The sequence below is a fragment of the Hipposideros armiger genome, unplaced genomic scaffold (assembly GCF_001890085.2).
Source record: "Hipposideros armiger isolate ML-2016 unplaced genomic scaffold, ASM189008v1 scaffold_345, whole genome shotgun sequence".
NCBI lineage: Eukaryota > Metazoa > Chordata > Mammalia > Chiroptera > Hipposideridae > Hipposideros > Hipposideros armiger.
This window is the reverse complement of record NW_017731695.1, coordinates 709,761-726,713: the sequence shown is the minus strand read 5'-3', so window position 1 is coordinate 726,713 and position 16,953 is coordinate 709,761. Positions and strand designations below refer to the sequence as shown.

The 16,953-nt window shown below is 35.4% G+C and overlaps 1 protein-coding gene across 2 annotated transcripts in view; it reads left to right on the top strand.

Annotated features, from left to right (window-relative positions):
* The window catches only part of DARS1 (aspartyl-tRNA synthetase 1), a 62,027-nt gene that overhangs the window by 16,163 nt on the left and 28,911 nt on the right, over positions 1-16,953 (top strand). For both annotated transcript variants that reach the window (XM_019661349.1, XM_019661348.1), the window contains one exon: positions 3,811-3,913. In XM_019661349.1, the coding sequence (XP_019516894.1) occupies positions 3,894-3,913 (20 nt within the window). In that variant the 5' untranslated portion in view covers positions 3,811-3,893. The remainder of the gene's footprint in view (positions 1-3,810; positions 3,914-16,953) is intronic.

The window sequence follows — 16,953 nt, the reverse complement described above, 5'->3', positions numbered from 1 at the left end:
GCCGTGAGCAGCTGTCCAGAAGCCGGCGACTGATCTGCCTCATCCAGGAAGAGCGCGATGATGGTGCCAACTTGGGCCAGTGAAGCAACGTCCTCCACAACTAACCTGAAGAACAAAAGGACAACAACTTGTCTGTTCCCCTTCCCCCAATTCCCCAGCGCTGTTCCCATCCCCCAATTCTGCAATAAAATCTTTAAAAATAAAAAAATAATAAATATTAAAAAAAAATAGCTTGCCAAACATTGAACTTAGCAGATCATGCAGTGAGGGTATTTCCAACCAGTGCCAAAGAAGGAACGATTTTGTTTACTAACGACTAGCAAGAACTTGATCTTAAAAGTACTTGATAGAAGTAGCCTAAGCAGACAGTTCTATTTATCAGGAAACCAGTATTGACTTTTTGTTTTGTTTTGAGTCTTAAAAATTTTTTTGAGTGGACCCCCACAATTCTAGTGTTGAAAATGCTTTGAACATAGACAGGTTGGGAACCATAGAATTAGAGTCGCACATAGATGTGCTCCACTGGTGAAGACTACATAACTGTGAAGTGAATGGTAATAGAACTTTAGTTCTTTTATATAAATAACACTGTTATGAACATCTTTGTCACTAAGAATTTTTCCATACTTAATTTCCTTAACATATATTCTAAGAAATGTATTTCTTGAGTCCAACATTTAAGCTTTTTAATGCCCATTGCCAAATTATTGTCTGAAAGCATTGTACAAGTTTACGTTGCCATCAGCAAGTTATTAATGTTTTTCACTTAATTCTCCCAAGCATTGGCAAATACTACATATTTTTAAATCTTGCTAATTTGAGAGGTAAATAATGTGTTGTTTGCTTCAACTTGCATGACTTTCATTTCCAATAGCATTGTTTCCTTAGTAGGGTTTTCCTTTTTCTTTGAAATTATCTGTTCTAGTCCATTGCTCATTTATCTATTGGGATCTTAATGTTTTTTACTCATAAGTTTTTAAGATCTTTATGTATTAAAGACATTAACTCATATAGGTTATATGTCATTCAGCAAATATTTATTCCCAGAGTGTTGTCTTAATTTTTAGTATATAGGCATTGTGTAATTTTTCAACTTAGAAAGTTCTCCCATCCTCTATTGTATAGTATAATATTCAGTTCCATTTTTTACTCAGTTTTCTATTTGTTGGGTTTTTTTAAACTCCTGAATTCCGTCTAGGATTAGAATCTCTTCTCTAGTGGGGTCTGTTCTCAATTCTTTCTTGTGCTCCATTGATGTAGTTGTTTTTGTGCTGATACATTTTTACTTACTGTAGGTTTATAATATAATATGATCATGGTGCTGGTTTCACTACTTCACCTCTTCCTGCCATCTGTTGGCTTTTATTTTTAATAAGAGGTTTAATTGTTAGAATTATATACAATAAACACATTAAACATTAAAAGAGAACAATGTACATTCTTCACTTTACCCATAACCATTGATTTCATGGTTTCTTTTCCCGAGCAGGCATGTCAAATCTTAGGAGTGCATTTGTTTCTATGTTCAGCCTCCTGGAACTTCCCAACTTCTACCTACTGCTTGTGTTGAATCGCGAACATGGCCAAGACTTCCTTTCAGCCCTTACCTTTCATCTGTACCTGCCTCCCTGACGTCATCATTCTCTTTAAAAATATTTTTTTCTGATTAGAAAAGTAGGACATGCTTATTGTAGGAAGTTTAGAAAATACAGAAAAATATGAACAGAATAATTCCCTGTAATTTCACCATCCTTAGTAGGCACATTTTGGTGTTTTTTCCTACACAATCAATTTTAATATATTTTTTACACAGAATTGGGATTGTACTCTATATATGGTTTTATCACTTTTTCACATAATAGTCTATCACAAATGATTTTGTATTCCAAGCACCTGGCATAGATTCTACACAGTAAAATCCAGCTATGGAATAGGAATAGTAACTAATCCTCAAATAAGTAGCTCATGGCAGTGTTGCTGTTAATAATAGTAATAATTAACATAAATAATATTTATAGTTAATATTTAATATTTGTAGTTAATTGATTGTCACAACACTAAATCTATTATATAATTCTCAAGCTTATGTAAGAAAGCATTGTGAATTATATACTGTTATTTTTCCATTTTGCAGATGAAGAACTGAGGCATAAAGTGGTTTAATAATTTTTCCACAGGTTATTTCATAGGAAGTGATTGGTCAGGATGTGATCCTAGGTCTTTTAATTAAAAGCTTTTAGTCTTTACCAAAAACCTTTACAGTAAATGTTGCCTCCCTAGTGCTGACTCAGACTTTTCCTGTGCTCACCCTTTGTCCTATAGAGCTCTCCATTCTCTCTCAGGCCTTTTGTGTAAGTTAGAGTTCATTGCAGGAAGGTTTTGTATAATGTAGTGAAGTTTGTGCTGCCTCGGTACTATTAGAGCAGCTAAAATACTTACTAAATCATGCCCAATACTTTCCATTTCATGTTAACATTCTGTGTTAAGTGGACTAATATTGGGCTGTAGTTTCAGTAGTTTCTGGAATACTGTCATTTTGATCTATCTACAGATTTCTCTAACTTTATCAATCTTCAGTATCTTAAAATCCCTTTGAATTTGTTTAGTACGTATAAGTTTCTTTTTAAAAATTTTACTTTTTGACTGGATCATACTCCAAAGGAAAGGGAAAATGAGTGTCTGTTTAGTGGTAAAAATAATGTTAATCATATATGACACAGAAGTCCATAAGTTATGTTTTTGTTGGTGCTTTGTTTGCAACCTGTTTGTTTTTTTTTAAACTCATGATTGCTGTCTGATTTACATTTCAAAATATTGTATGTTGAAAGTAATAAGTCTGCTTATATTTTGCTTTTCCCCCCCCCCCAAGGCTAATTCTCAGTTTTTAAAAACCAAAATCATCTTTTGATGTTTTATAAGACAAACTGATGAGAAAAGGGATCTTGAAAGATTTATCTTGTATTATGAGGAAGCAGTTTCCCAAACTTGACCAGAGACTTAAGAAAGGATCTGCTTTGGAGGAAAGGGATGTCACAAGGATACATAGTGACCGAAAGGATACATAATAAAAGGTTAAGAATAAGAAATGACGATAGTTCCTTATAAAAGAAGGGGGAAATCAAGAGGCCCAGAATATGTGTAAAACTTGTTATAGGGCATAAAGAGAATGATCTTTTATAGACAAAGTAAGTTACTGGAGTAAAAAAATTAGTGGGACTGTTATAAAGGATGAAGGATTAAGAAGACGATAAAGGAAAAATGAAGAAAATACAACATGAAAGGAACTAGCCTGTCATTCTAAATGCTCTTTAAAATGTACTTTGGCAGGAAGTAAAATGGACCACCCCCATAGAAGGCTTGTGTTCTTGGTACTGAGCTCTTTATTACTACTTTTGTGGTTGCGTCACAATCTCCCATGGTGGTTCACACAGTGCCCTTGCCTGTAGAATACACTAGCTATTAAATGAATGTTCAAAGTGATCTGAAGTTATTTGAAATTTGTTTAGTAAATCAATGCAGTGACAAAATAATTTTCTTGATTTCTAATTTTTTTTAAAATTAGTGATTTGCCTGTGTTCTCATAACAAACATGTTAAAAGCATGTTTTGTCCCTCTTAGTAGGAGCTTGCGTTTCTTTACAGCCTGTCAGTTGAGTATGACTATCTTGGCTGTGGAGCCAGATACACGTATGTACGTGCCTGATGACTAGTAAATTTTGGCCCAGTTTTGAAGTAGAGAAGCATTTTTCTTCTTTGTGAAACCTGAAGTAGCATGTCCTTAATACATTTGTGTTCTTTCTGTCTTGTGCAGGGAAGCAGTGTTTCTTAGTCCTACGTCAGCAGCAGTGTAATGTCCAGGCTCTCGTGGCAGTGGGAGACCATGCAAGCAAGCAGATGGTGAAATTTGCTGCCAAGTAAGTAAGCAATTATATCCTGTTGTCAGAATAAACAATGGTGGGAACCAAGACTCCCAGGGGTTTGGACTGTTTTCATACATTAACATCAATGCTTCGTTTGTTTAAAAATGTAGTTATTTAAATTGTCAGATCGGTGTTGCTGAATACATTAAACTTACAAAAGAGAAAATATGGAGCACAGGCTTGAAATTCATTTGGAACTGCTGAAGCAGCACTCTCTACAGAGAAGTCACATTTACTTTCAAGTAGAGTAAGAAAAAGCCTGGCAGCCTCAAGATAGCAAAGCAACTTTTTTTGTGTGTGTTTGTTGAGCTTTGTGTCTTCCCTTCCCCTCTCCCCCAGTTTGAGATTTGCATACTAAGCAACAAGTTTTCTGAGTAATAAAAGTCTATAAAATAAAAGAATGTAGTTTTGCAAATGATTCTCCTGCAAGAAAAACAGATGTTATAAAATGTTACAACTTTTAACTTTGACACTGAAAGGGTTAAGGAAAAAAAAGTAAAAATTGCTTCTTCCCCAAAGTCTTGGTGTCTGGCTCAGCATTCCTGTAGAAGTGCACTGTTTTGTTCAATTTACAAGAGGCATAGAGATTGTGTAGTGCTTGTACATGCTGTAGCTCTACCGTAATAATAGTTGGTAATGTGGTTAGTTTTGTTTGTATGCTTTTCTCGATTTAATCAAAATTTTATTTCCATGGTGATGATCAAAGAAGACTTAGAAAATGGACGATTTTTACATTTTAAGTAATAGAGTACTTCATAGGCATAAATGTTTTTTGAAAGAAAGAAACTCAATCAAGAATAAATGTTACATTTTTTCCTATTGATTTTTATATCTGTTCTTTAGATGTATGCTTTCAAAGGTGAGTTAATATAGATAGAACTATCAATTTTAGAACAAGAAACTAAAAAATGACCTAATTTAACATCCTAATTTATGTTTGAACCCTTCCTGACTGCCCCCAGCACAGTGATTTATGTTTAGTGGCTGCTCTTCAACTGATTTTGGCTTAGAGATGTATTTATCAAGTTGAGTTTTATTGTATCATAACAACACCCACACTCTGGTTTAAAAATTCCAGTGCCATTAATTACTGATTCACTGATGAACTCAATAGTTTTACCACTCCTAGCACCGTAGCCCCACCTCTCTCTGTCTCCCAGTCCTGTTGCCCAGTGACTGTCACTTTCATCTCTTCCACCTGTATCTTTTGGTAATTAGGTTTGCTGTTTTCATCTCATAGTCTGTAAGGGTTTATGCTTATGGGGTGCATTTGCTATCTAGCCTTTAAAGATCAATCTATATCCAGTGAAGTGGGACATGAATAAACTTGGTTCCTAGAAATAAACTTTATCTACGCTGGAAGCCTTCTAATAATAAAAAGAGCCCCTGGAAACCACAGATAGATATGTAAAATTACATTTAATATACTGAAAAATACTAGGAGACGGTCAACTTCAAATCAACAAACACAGGCCGGCCGAGTGGCACGTTGGTTAAGAGCTGTCTTGGAACGCCAGAAGACCCCGGTTCGGTTCCCACATATGAGGGCCAGTGACACTGCCCTCTACAGCTAAGATGCTGAACAACAGCTCAACCTGGAGCTGGGCTGCCCTGAGTCGCCGGCCACTGCGTAGGCTGCAGCCCCTGCTGCAGTGGGTTGCCATGGGCTACGGTGTGTAGCTGGCAGCCAGCATGAGCGGCCAGCAGCCGCAGTGAGCGGCTGCCCAGAAGCTGGCAACTGATCTGCCTTGCCCAGGAAAAGTGCAATGATGGTGCCAACTTGGGCCGGTGAAGCAGCGTCCTTCATAACTAGACTGAAGAACAAAAGGACAGCAGCTTGTCTGTTCCCCTTCCCCCAATTCCCCAGTGCTATTCTCATCCCCCAATTCCCCAATAAAAATCTTAAAAAAAAAAAAATCAACAAACACATAACTTTAATGGCTTTTGTCTTACATATTAATCGGTTCTGAAAACTAATCTATGAAGATGACAGTACTATATAGGATATAATTTTCCATTAAACTACATTATAACCTGTGTTACATTCCTGAAGAAAAGATTCTAGTCCAGAAATCTTTTGAAAATCCTACTTGTCCTTAACATTTACCAAGAGGCATCCTACTGACAAGAGGACAGACCATTCATTTGATGTCTTTAATAGTAGACACATCAAAGTAGTCCACAGATCGTTTTTAAAAAATAATTTGGGATCTTGTCAGAAACTCCTGGGACTTGACTAACAACAGTCCACCATATCAGATGTCAACCAAAGCTCTAGCTGGAAGAGCCACTTGCAAATGGTCTCCCAAACAGAACTTAGTTCACTAATGCCCTCGTGATACATAAATTTTAAAAAAAGGCTTTCATCTAACTGCGATAGTATAAGGGTGATCTTTCTTTTAGGCAAGGGAAGTGTTCAGATAGTTTAGTTTGGATTTCATAATCCTGAAGTGGAACTCAATCAAGATCTAGATGTAATTCAGGCTGAACAATTAAGTGGTGACTTGGATTTTTTTTTAAAGCCAAGACCATGTAGCTATTTTTAGTCCCTTAAAAAATTGGACTTCATATAATTAGTAATGTGTGGGAAAAGGTGTTGTTGCAGATTGTAAAGCTTTTGACTGGTTATATACAAGTGAATGGAGCCAATTTTATACAATAAGCGCAACATGTGGTACTTAGGTTATAATTATTTAACTTTTGGCACTACTCATATCTAGCCTGAATAATTAAGAGTAAATGTGTTAATAGCTTTTGCTACCTTGTGAAAAAGGAAAATTCTTTTGACTAAGACTTTTTGTGGTAAAAAATTATGAGTTTTTCATTTTTGTGATTGGTTGATAAGATAAATTTTCATGGAACATAATTTCATGCTCTTGGTGGGTCAGTCAGCTTGTCTATTTAATGTTGATTTTAGACCATACTTCTCAGGTAGATCAGAAATTCTGATCTGTCTTGGTAATAGAAGTCTAAGGCACATGTCCTTTCTAACAGAAAGCCAGTAGTATGCTCTTACTCCTATATTCAAAGCACCAGTTTTTAAAGAAGAAATTCAAGAACAGAAAAATTTTACTTTAAAAATGATCTGCTATTCATGAATAATAATAAGTCAAATGAAGTTGTAATGTAATATAAATTCTAAAGAACTTTCAGAACTTTAGGAAAAAGATGTGTTGGTTTTTTTCTTCATCCTTCAAAATCCTTTTCCCCAAAATTATCTTTACTGGCTAGGCTTAACATAAACTGTTTTTTACTTAAAATGGGTGTGCATTGGCTCCCTTGTGAAAACAAAGATTAAGGTGGTTTCATACATTTATACTTGCTCTGGCAGAGCTGTTTGGTGAGTCAGCACTTCTGTAAAACAAGAATCTAAGATACAAGGTTATTATTAAATCATAAAAATAAAAAGAAATTCCTCTATTTGACATTAACAAATGAAAATAAGTGTTTTTATAATTTGCTATGGTCTAACTGTATTAATTTATTGTTGTTATACCATACTGTAAAATCCTTAACTGAGGCTCACATGGACTTTCTATGTTTTGAAGCATGAAAGATAATCCAATTTCCAGATATGGCACTAGGATGATAGTAGTACTATGTAACTATAGTAGTATGTAACTATTTACTGAAATTTTAAAAAACATTTGAGAGTAAAGTTTTCAATTTCTCTCTCCAAGTGAGTTTTCCAAGTTATTTGGCTTCAATTTCTTTTCTCTTTTGTAGTGGTGTTCTTTATAATTTCTGCCACGTTAGTTGGGTTAGAACAAAATAATTCAATCATTTTTTAAATTAATACTTGATAGAGACAAGCTCTTTCTGCTCCATTCTTAAATCCATACTTGCCTGAAGTTTCTTTTTAAGTGCTATTTTTTATTTATTTATTTATTTTTTAAAGATTTTATTGGGGAATTGGGGGAGGGGAACACCATTGGGGAATTGGGGAAGGGGAACAGACAAGTTGCTGTCCTTTTGTTCATCAGTCTAGTTGTGGAGGACGTTGCTTCACTGGCCCATGTTGGTATTATCATTGCGCTCTTCCCAGGTGAGGCAGATCGGTCACTGGTCTCTGGATGGCCGTTCACGGAGGCTCTTGGCAGCTCATACCAGCTGCTGGCCACTCAAGCTGGCTGCCGGCCACACATGGTAGCTTATGGCAGCCCCAGCCTACGCCATCGCTGGCAACTCACGGCAGCCCAGCTCCAGGTCGAGCTGTTGTTCACCATCTTAGCTGTAGAAGGCGCAGCGTCACTGGCCCTCATGTAGGATCTGAACTGGGGCCCTGCTGCTCAGAGCTGATGCCCCAAGCCAGCTCTTAACCAACGCGCCACTCGGCCGGCCCTTTAAGTGCTATTTTTATCTAAAATCTCAAATGGCTTTCTATTTCCAGCCATGTCCAATATTAATTCTGCCTGCTGGTTCCCTCACTACAGTGTTGTTTGCCACTACTTCCCAAGATGCACTCTTCAGATTGGACAGACTCTGCATATCTGTAATGACCTCTCCTTACTTTAAAGGCTTTGGCTTTATTCCTGAAATCCGCATGCTTTGTTACTTAGCTTACGCCCATGTCCTTCGTGATCCTCATTGATTGGCTTCTCTTTCCATTTCTTTGGGGTCACAGATATTTTCTTAGGAGACTGAAGTTTTCTATATTTTTTAAATTTTAGTGTACATTTTGAATATTAAATATATGAAGGGATTAATCTGTGTCATTTCAAAGGCTAACTTATAACAGAGAACTGCTGTGTGAATTTAGTACTCCCATTGAGCATTTACTGTCATATTTACAATTGTATTCATGCCATCTGAAGCCAAATGATACCCATATTCCATACAAATGAGGCTTACCCTGTATTTGAATAGCGACATATGCTGAGCGAGCTGGGTTACTAAGAGTACTTGATAGTTAAGAGGCATCCTGAAGTTTTTAAAAGCTTGTGCCATTCGAACATTTATTGAATCCTATTTTTGTCTGTATAGGGGCAGCAAAATCACTAGTAGTATAATAGTTTGCATGCAAGGAAAAGTGTTTCTCTTGCCAGTTTTAGTAGTTATCAGATTAGATACCCATTTGATTAAAATTTCAGTTAACAGTGCTACATTATTAACTTTCATATGAACAAGATAGTTTTATAAAATTATTGGGCCAGCTGAGCGGCTCAGTTGGTTAGGAGCGCGAGCTCTGAGCAACAGGGTCACCGGTTCAATTCCCACATGGGCCAGTGAGCTGCGCCCAAGCGGAGCTGCCCATGAATTGCCAACGATTGGCAGGATGGCTCAGCTGGTGAGAGCACGTGCTCCTAACAACAAGGCTGCTGGTTGGCTCCCAAATAGGATGGTGGGCTACGCCCACCTGCAACTAGGATTGTGCATGGCACCTCGAGCTGAACTGCCGACGGGGACTGCCGACGGGCGGCCGGATGTTGAGTGGACTTGGAGCTGAGCTAGCTGCGCCCTCCACAACTAAGATTGAAGGACAACAGCTTGGCTGTTCCCCTTCCCCAATTCCCCAATAAAAAAAAAATCTTAAAAAAAAAATTATTGATTGATCATTTAATTAGTCATTCTTGGATTGCTCTTTGCAGAATTTTGGTTAATCATGAGACCCAATTATTCTCAACCAACCTCAAAGTTAATGTTTTATGTAATTGTGGGCATAATTGCTTGTATTAACCCTCTGTCGGGTGCAACTGATCTCACAGTTTGTTTTGAATTTCTGTTGATTTTTGTACTGAATTTATGTAATAAACATATATTGTTTTTACTTTGTGGCTAATTAAAATTTCATTCTGAATAAATAATAAGCATGCTTACACATTATTTTCATTCATTTTAAATTTAAATAAATAAATGTCATATACACATCTAGTAGATGCATTGTGCCTGAACTCATAACTTGTGCATTGCACCCAATGGAGAGTTAAAGTAAAAATATGTAAACAGATTAAATATAGAACTGGATCTGAGGCTAAAGCTTTATAGAGTAAACCAAATGTCTGCAATTTTAGTTTTAGCAAAGTTTAAATTAATAGTGCTCATTTGAATTTTGGGGTTTTTTTATATATTTGTTTAAAAGTTCATTTTGTTTAAAGTTTAGGGTTGTAAGCATAAGGCATTTATTCTATTGGGTTGTCAAAAAAGTCATGACATATTTTTTCTGTTTTTCGTTGCAAAACTGCGTCATGACTTTTACAACAGCCCAATAGTTTTATATTTGTAGATATTTAAGTAACGTGATAAGACTAATTTAAGTGCTCACTGAGGGTTCCTGACATTTTTTTTTGCTTCCACTAAAGAGCCCATGCAGTAGTTTGAGAACCACTGGTTGATGCCATATTGAGCAGTGCTTAATTCTTATCAAGCTTCTTTTGAATTTAAAATTCTTGGAGTTTTGGCGAAGAAAAATTAGTTCCTCAAAATAAGTCATCATAGAACTGCTAGGATGATTTAAACCTTTAATTTTTACAAAGCACCAGTGGACAGCTGGGTGGGATAGAGGGCCAGAGAGCCCAGAGGCTTGGCTCCCCACTAACTAGCCATGTGACTTCATAAATTGTTTACTGTATGCTAGTCTTACTTAATTCTTTAGAGCTAAGACCCTTCCTTAAGCATCTTTATTTCTACTTGCCTGGGAAATATAAAAGTCTGAGATTGAATGTGCTACTAATTCACTGTAATTGAAAGAATTGACTAGTTGTGTAACATAAGCTTGTGCCTGCCTTAGAATTGGAATATAGATTTTTATTATTAAAAGGTGGTTTATTGTTTTTAAAAATACATAATTTATGCTTTTTGGATTCTGTTTTGCTTTCACTGTCAAATACTATATGGTTTCTCATATTTGGGCATTTTGAATTCTTTGCCTCAGTGAATTGTGCAATTTAAATGCATCATTGAAGCATTTTATGTTGGAGCCTTACTCGAAAAACTTGTATGTAGCAACTTTATAGCCTTTCCTCTTTTCTAATTAATCTTTTATTACACCTTTCCTAAGATTTAAAAATTATTAATTTGAATGTGGGTGGTTATGTAGATGTGTGTAGCACATTTCTCATTGACTATAGTAATATTCAACAAATTATTTCTGACAACCAGAAAGCTAGCAAATTTATTGCCTATTTTGCTGAAAACCTTTAATGCTCAAGTGTCCATATTTGTTAAAATTTTAACAGTTTTTGTTGCTATTAGAATATGTAAATATGCAGAAAGCACTGCTTGAAATAGTGTCTTTTTCAACTATTATTGGGTTTTGGTTTGTTGGGGGTTTTTTTGAAGTTGGGGTAATAGGAATAAAATGGGAATAGTTTTGAAAAATATGAGCTGATAGCTACCTAAAATTATAATTTTGGTCCTCACCTAGCTTTCACCAACTCTCAAGTTTATCTCTACTATTAACAAGTAATCAGCATATATCAATATATAGGATTTCTTATATATTTTAGACCTTAGTAGTAAAGCGTTTTGAGGGGCTTAAATCTGTGGTATCTAAAATAATGTGAAATAAAAGGTAAAAACTATTCATACAAGGTTATGCTGCTAACCATTTCATCATTATCTTGGATATGTTGAATAGATTATATGAATAATGATGGGATACTCTTCAATGACCTCCGTAACACATACCATATATTTTTTAGATGAAAGGCCATGGAAAACAGCCCTCTCATAGACACCCAGACTTTTACTGCATGTGAAATATTATTTTTAATATTTAAGAAATTTAATCTACAATTAAAATTCAGTATGACTGCCCTTGCTTTATCTTGCCATGCTTTTCAGCATCTAGCATGAATTTTTATAATTATTGGGGTGCACTGCACCCCGGTAAAGGTTCAGTGCAGTGGTCACCAGCAGCTTCCCTATCTGATATACAGGGGAAATAATAAAATAGCAGGTTTGTTTATAATATAACAATAGCAATAATACCTAACTATTACTGTACACCAAGTATGGAGCTGAGAAGTGCCATACTTGCATTTTCTCACCTTGATCGTCACCACTATGAGGTATAGATACTATTTTGTCTGTCTTTTGGTCATTTCATTTTTACAGATGAAGAAATTGAGATTTAAAACGGTATTTTGGGGGAAAAAATGACGAAGAGCCAATAGAAATAAATTCAGTCTTAGTATAGTAAAAGTGTAAAGTAGGACCATAAAGAAGTATGTATCATAAAATTTTATATTGGAAAAGATTTTTTAATGCTAATTCCTAGGGTGTGGCAACAATCACTGGTTACCTTTTGGTGATGGTGTAAATTGGTGCAACCTCTATGCAGGACAATAAAAAGCTTCACAGAAGGTATAAAATGATGCATCTCCTCATTCAGCAATTCATTCCTACTATTCTAAGGGTAGTTATTTATAATATGAAAATGTAAAACATTAGAATATCTAACAGTAGGAGATTACTCAATAAATTATAATAAGTTTATAAAATTTAATTTTCTTCAGCCGGTAAAATGATGAGACAGGATTATGTGGAATGACATGAAAAGTTGCTAAAAATATTGTTTAAAAAAGAAGATTTTCGAATAGTTTTTGTTATATGGTCCCATATTTGTTTTAGAAAAAGGAATAAAACTTTTCAAAATGTGGGTAAATGGTAGAGAGAAATTGAATCAGTGGTGATTATGATCATCATAATTCTTACTGATGGGAGGACAATGAATATATTTAGAATGAATTGAAAATACAAAGTTCATTGGCTCATTTTTATTTTCCAAATTTCCTACAAGAAATGTATTACTTTTAACAACAATTGTTATTTTTAATAACATATTATTTAGAAGTAAAAAACTAAGTAAATAAGACAGTTTTTTGACTAGTCTCTTTGACTCTGGGGCTCACACTCCTATAGTCTCTATGTCATCCTGCCTCTCTGGGATAGTAGGATGATACTATATAGTTCAAAGCTCTCCACAGTATAGCTCACTTAGAATACAACCTTAATGTCATTTAAATATGTTGATGACTGGGAAAGGGAAGCCCCATTGCTTCTGCCTCAAAAGTATTTTGTCTACAGTGTGCAGTTTATTCTGGTATATATCCTCAAGGAGTAGCTATTTTGGTTCTTGAGGGTGATAATGACTTTTAGATACTGCCCCCCGAGTTACAGAGAATGAAAACTGGTGAAAAATAAGAATTTTGGCTTAAAAAGTATAACTGATTATAAAGTAATACAAAAAATGCTTACGTTGAGTTATAAATTGATGCTTAAAACAGTGTCAATGGAGGAATTAAAAATTTTCTAAAGATTTTTACTAAATATACAGCTAATATACAATTATTATTGTATATTAATATACAGCTAATATACAAAATATTGTTTCAGGGGTCCACCATAGTTATTCAACATTTATAGATTTAAAGAAGTGATCACCATGATAAGTCCAGCAACCATCTGAAACCGTACCACGCTATCACAATATTATTGACTATACGCCTTATGCTGTACATTATATCCCCACGACCTGTTTGTTTGGTTTTTTTTTTTTTGAGAGTTTATTTATTTATTTTTTTATTGTGAAATAAACATTTTTTTAAATTAGTTTCAGCTGTCCTATTTGTTTTATACCTAGAAATTTGAACCTCTTATTCCCCTTTACCCCTTCCCCCCTTTTTTAATTTTTCAATTACAGTTAACATTCAATATTTTATATTAATTTCAGGTGTACAGCATAGTGGTTAGACATGTACATAATTTAAGAAGTGGTCCCCCTGACTTTGAGAAGCTAGCAGCTTAGTTAGTGAGCCAACGAATCATTCTGCTAAAATCTTTGGTTTGGAAAAGAGCATAGTTGTAGAAATATGTTCATGGGAAAAAGGCCATTTTTATTCTCATTTCATTTTCATTCTGTCTTAGATCAATTTTTATATATGAAATGCTTATTATTATCTTTAATACTACTGGAGTGCCTAAGGACTGTTTATTTATTCTCAAGGTGTTTTCATTTTGAATAGTGGTGTCCAAAGAGACTGGACATTTAAAACATGTGAACGCCTACACAGCAAAGTGGGAGAAATAATGGTATTTATATGTTAATTCTGTGAGGCCCTACGTTTAACTCTATTCCCTCTGGCCATATGCCAGGTGGAATAAAGCAAGGACTCCACTATTAAAAATATCAAATCAGATCGTTCCAGCTGGGGCTTTCTAATCATTTAAAAGGCAAAATATGAGGTCACTTTTAATATCTTAAGTAGATAACCATCTTAGCATTTACTTTAGATATTAAATCTGAGGTTCTTTGCCTTACTGACTAGAATGGACCACTAGCGGTTTCTAGCTTTTGAGTATTTTCCATAAGAGCAACACTGGAGCCTAATATGGGGTCAGTTATCCCCAAATTATCTTTCCTAGAAATATCCAATTCATCAATGTACTAATCCAAAAAGTTGATTTACCAATTGGATTTAAGTGCCACAGGACTCTTCAACGTGTTATTTTAATCAATTTGTTGGAAAGATCAATTCTCTCATGGTTGAATGCATATAAAAATGAAGCAACCAAATGAGTTATATAGGAAGGCTGGCACATTCATTCCCTAGAGATCTTTAAGAACAGTTTCTTAATTGTGTATCCAAAATGGTTTGAGGTCTTTAAATGAATTTTGTCTAGAAGCAGGAAGATAGGATACATATCCTTGCCTGTGTTTCTGGGTCCCCATCTTACGTTGACATTTTTTTCACATTTAATAGCTGGTGTTTGACTTCAGGCAAGAAGTCATCCTTTTTTTCTTTTTAAAATTATTTTTTTGTGCCATTTTAAAGTAACGAACAGAGTAGTTTGTGTTAGCTATGGCTGAGTCTTGTAAAGACTAGTGTTTTTGAAGGCAGCCCTGGTGGCCGTTTTGTATTGTCTACTCTTGAGGTCTACAGTGAATATAAATGCAAGTTTTTGAAGTTTAAAGCTAAAGCTATAGTGACTACTATTAAGGGCTACAGTTAATCTGAATAGCAGTTGTTAAAAATTATACTTTGCTATTTGTTTTTATGTAACACTCCTTCCACCCAGCATAGAGATGTTTGGATTCTGAAAAAAGGCTTTTTCAGACTGTTATTTGTATATATATGTGTGTGTATTTTATTTTTTCTTCATATTAATCATTGTGGTCAAGTGATTTATTGGCAGCTGATGAGTCACAAGTATGTTTCCCATTCTCTAATGAGTCACCTAGCTGCTTACAAGTTTATTTTCTTTCCTTTTTAGATCTTTTGCCTAGTTGGGAGATTAAAATTTCAACTTGCTACATTAACTTTTAGAACTGTAATGTATCAAAATATTCAGAAGAATCTCATTGATGTAGAAAACTTATTTAGCACCTGCTCTGATCCAGGCACTCTGCTGGGCTTGGGTATAGTGACACATATATCATTTAAGGGAGTTGATTCTGTGGTGGAAGTTTATGTATACATCATGTAGAGTTGAGGCCCAGAGGAAGGTGGCCATGTGGGTAGCCCCTTGAGCATCATGTGAATAAGTTGGTGAACATAGGCTAGGTCATTATACTGTGTGGATTGCAATGCTTTGAACAACTGTTACCTAGATGGTTTGTACCTCTTGGTTGGAATGAAGTACTTACCTATTGGAGGAGAAACAGAACTTCTATATTTGGCTTTGTCCAGTTCAACATTTGAGTCAAAAACTTTGATACAGATATACTTTTAAAAATCGATCTAAAATCTGGTGTCATAATTTCCACACAGTTTATGGGATTAAATCTAAGTTAAATATAACGAAGTAATAACTTCATGTTGTTTTATACAAAGATTCTGATGAATTTCTATTGCTGACAACAACAGCAGGACATCAAGATTCATCAGTGCTCCTGGAGAAGGTGGCATGATTCTTGGACATTTTAGAAACTATTTGTGAAGGGCATGTTATTTCTAGTTTCTTTAACATAAACTATAAAGGAATCTGGCAGCTAATGACTTTCTAAGAATGAGAATGTATCATTTCAAAGTGAGTTGATAATGTATTCTGGAGTATTTAAAATTTGGTGCTAATGTGTGAGCCTAACAGAACTCTAGTGCAATAATCTGTATGTGATCTTACTAGCTGTGTGATCTTAGGCTAATTATTTGACCTTTTAGTCTCAGTTTTCTCAACTGTAAAATGGTAACGCCTACGTTACAGGACTTTGTGAAGTTTAAATGAGATGGTATGTATGTAAAGTACTTCACACAGGAACTGGAACGTGAAAGGAAATTGCTAAATGATAATGGGAATATGGTAGTTTAGGTATTTATGTAAAGATCATTTTCATTTGAGCTGTAAAAATAAAACTGCTTTTTTTTAAAGATTTTTATTGGGGAATTGGGGGAAGGGGAACAGACAGGTAGACAAATTGCTGTTTTGTTCTTCAGTCTAGTTGTGGAGGACGTCGCTTCACTGGCCCATGTTGGTATGATCATTGTGCTCTTCCCGGGTGAGGCAATCGGTCGCAGGTCATTGGTCGGCCGCTCACAGCGGCTCCTGGTAGCTCACACTGGCTGCCAGCCACTCATGTAGTTCACAGCAGCCCACTGCAGCCCTGCTGCAGCCTACGCCATCGCCCGCGACTCACAGCAGCCCAGCTCCAGGTCGAACTGTTGTTCATCATCTTAGCTGTAGGGGGCGAGCATCACTGGCCATCAATGTGGGATGCGAACTGCAGCCCTGCTGCTCAGAGCTGGTGCTCCCAAGTGAGCTCTTAATCAACTGAGCCACTTGGCCGGCCGTAAAACTGGTTCTTCCACATTAAAAAATACAGAGAAAATGAGCAAAACTACTGTAGAAGGATGGCACAAAATTTATTAGGTATTCCATATTTTTTGCAAATGAGAAAAAACGTGGCGTATAGACCAAATAGTAAACAATTATAAGAAGAGGGATTGGGTATATGATGAGGGACTTAAACTTCTAAATTTACATGTTTATTTAACATTGAAATTCTCAATAAATAAGTACATTATTTTATAATAAAATAATCAAAAATGTTTGGAGACAGCTACTCAACCATATAGTTAAACTATATATATATATAT